Raw genomic sequence first — 1,805 nt, forward strand, 5'->3', positions numbered from 1 at the left:
TGATACTAGCAGTGGCGTCTAGTGTTTTCATTGGCTCCAGCTTCATCGTTAAGAAGAAAGGTCTCAAGCGTGCTGCTGCCAACGGGACCCGTGCAGGTCTTCACTTGATAACAAACAAACTTGCCTATCTAGAATGAAAGGAATCATATGTAATTGTGATTCACTTGATGCTTCGCAGGGTATGGAGGTTATACATACTTACTTGAGCCTCTTTGGTGGGCGGGCATGGTCACTAGTGAGTCTTTCTCGTCTTATTTATATTAATATATTTTAGACAGGGCCGGGTCCTGGACAAAGTCGAATGAAACATTGACCTCTGGCCTCCAAAATATCAGGGCCTACCCTGATTTTAGATCACATAGTCTAAACAAGATTCCTTCAAAAATTGTTTTAGTGATTGTTGGAGAAGCTGCAAACTTTGTGGCCTACATCTATGCACCAGCTGTACTTGTCACTCCTCTTGGTGCTTTAAGTATAATCATCAGTGCTGTTTTGGCGCATTTCTTGTTAAAAGAAAAGCTTAAGAAAATGGGGGTTCTTGGATGTGTTTCTTGCATCGTCGGCTCCGTTGTTATCGTCATTCACGCTCCTAAGGAGCAGACTCCTAACTCCGTCCAAGAAATATGGAATCTGGCAACTCAGCCAGCTTTTCTAGTTTACGTAGCCATAACCATGTCGATTGTCCTTGCTTTGATTCTGCACTTTGAACCTATCTGCGGCCAAACCAACATTCTGGTTTATATTGGAATCTGTTCATTAATGGGTGCTCTCACTGTAAGCTTGCTTCATCTTAGCTCTAACTAATTTTGAGCTGTATTTCTCTTTTCTTGCCGTTGGTGTCTCTGATGATGATGTTTTAAACAGGTTATGAGCATAAAGGCCATTGGAATTGCGATAAAGTTAACAATGGAAGGAGTAAACCAGATCGGTTACCCACAGACATGGATTTTTTTCATGGTTGCAGCAACCTGTGTCGTTACACAATTAATTTATCTCAACAAGGTAAGCTCCCGTGCTGACTTGTTGAAACTTTTTGGCCTATGATTCGTTCTAATATGTATTCCTTTTGGCAGGCGTTGGATACATTCAATGCAGCAATTGTCTCTCCCGTGTACTATGTGATGTTCACAACTCTCACAATCGTTGCTAGTGCCATTATGTTCAAGGTACATTTTAACTATATAGGGTTTCCATCGGCAATTGTGTGTTGAAATGTACGTTTTGTAAACATGGCCTTTTTACAGGACTGGTCTGGGCAAGATGCAGCCAGTATAGCCTCTGAGATATGCGGATTCATCACTGTGCTCACAGGCACAATGATACTTCATGGGACCAAGGAAGAGGAACAGCAAGCTTCTTCTGGTAACATAACAAAAATAAAGTCTTGGTTTTTTGGATATCATCCATTATATTTGATTTTTGTGGTGGCAATGCAGATTTGATATTTGGATCTTCAGAAACAGTAAGATGGTATGAGTCAAGAAAGAGCAGGAACGAAGAACACCTGATAACCCTGTACAGCCCTGAATACTAGAAAGAAGGTGGCAATCTCCGGACTTCCAAAATAGATTTGAAATGTGGCAAGAAAAAGCCTCGTGGAATGAAATATGATGTATGTTAGTTTTGTATTGTTTTTATGGTATCTTCTTTGTACAGAATTTTTTTTGTCTAATTGAAACTCCACCCATTCTTTATCTCTTGTTAGAGCATCTCCAATGTAAAACTCCATTTTTGTACGAATTAAAAATGCTCTAATCCTAATTCATTTTCCATTCTATAATGGAGTAATGAACAAAAAAAAAAAA

General features: G+C 39.6%; 1 protein-coding gene across 1 annotated transcript; it reads left to right on the plus strand.

Moving 5' to 3' along the window:
• Positions 1-5: 5 nt before the first annotated feature.
• On the plus strand, positions 6-1,732 carry LOC106321682 (probable magnesium transporter NIPA6; the record flags this gene model as incomplete). The annotated part of the gene is made up of 7 exons (XM_013759928.1): positions 6-96; positions 179-235; positions 395-774; positions 865-1,002; positions 1,074-1,166; positions 1,245-1,362; positions 1,437-1,732. Coding segments are annotated over 7 exons (975 nt in total), but the record flags the coding sequence as incomplete, so codon positions are not given.
• Positions 1,733-1,805: the final 73 nt, after the last annotated feature.

Source organism: Brassica oleracea, unplaced genomic scaffold (genome assembly GCF_000695525.1).
Source record: "Brassica oleracea var. oleracea cultivar TO1000 unplaced genomic scaffold, BOL UnpScaffold02424, whole genome shotgun sequence".
In the NCBI taxonomy this organism is placed as follows: Eukaryota; Viridiplantae; Streptophyta; class Magnoliopsida; order Brassicales; family Brassicaceae; genus Brassica; species Brassica oleracea.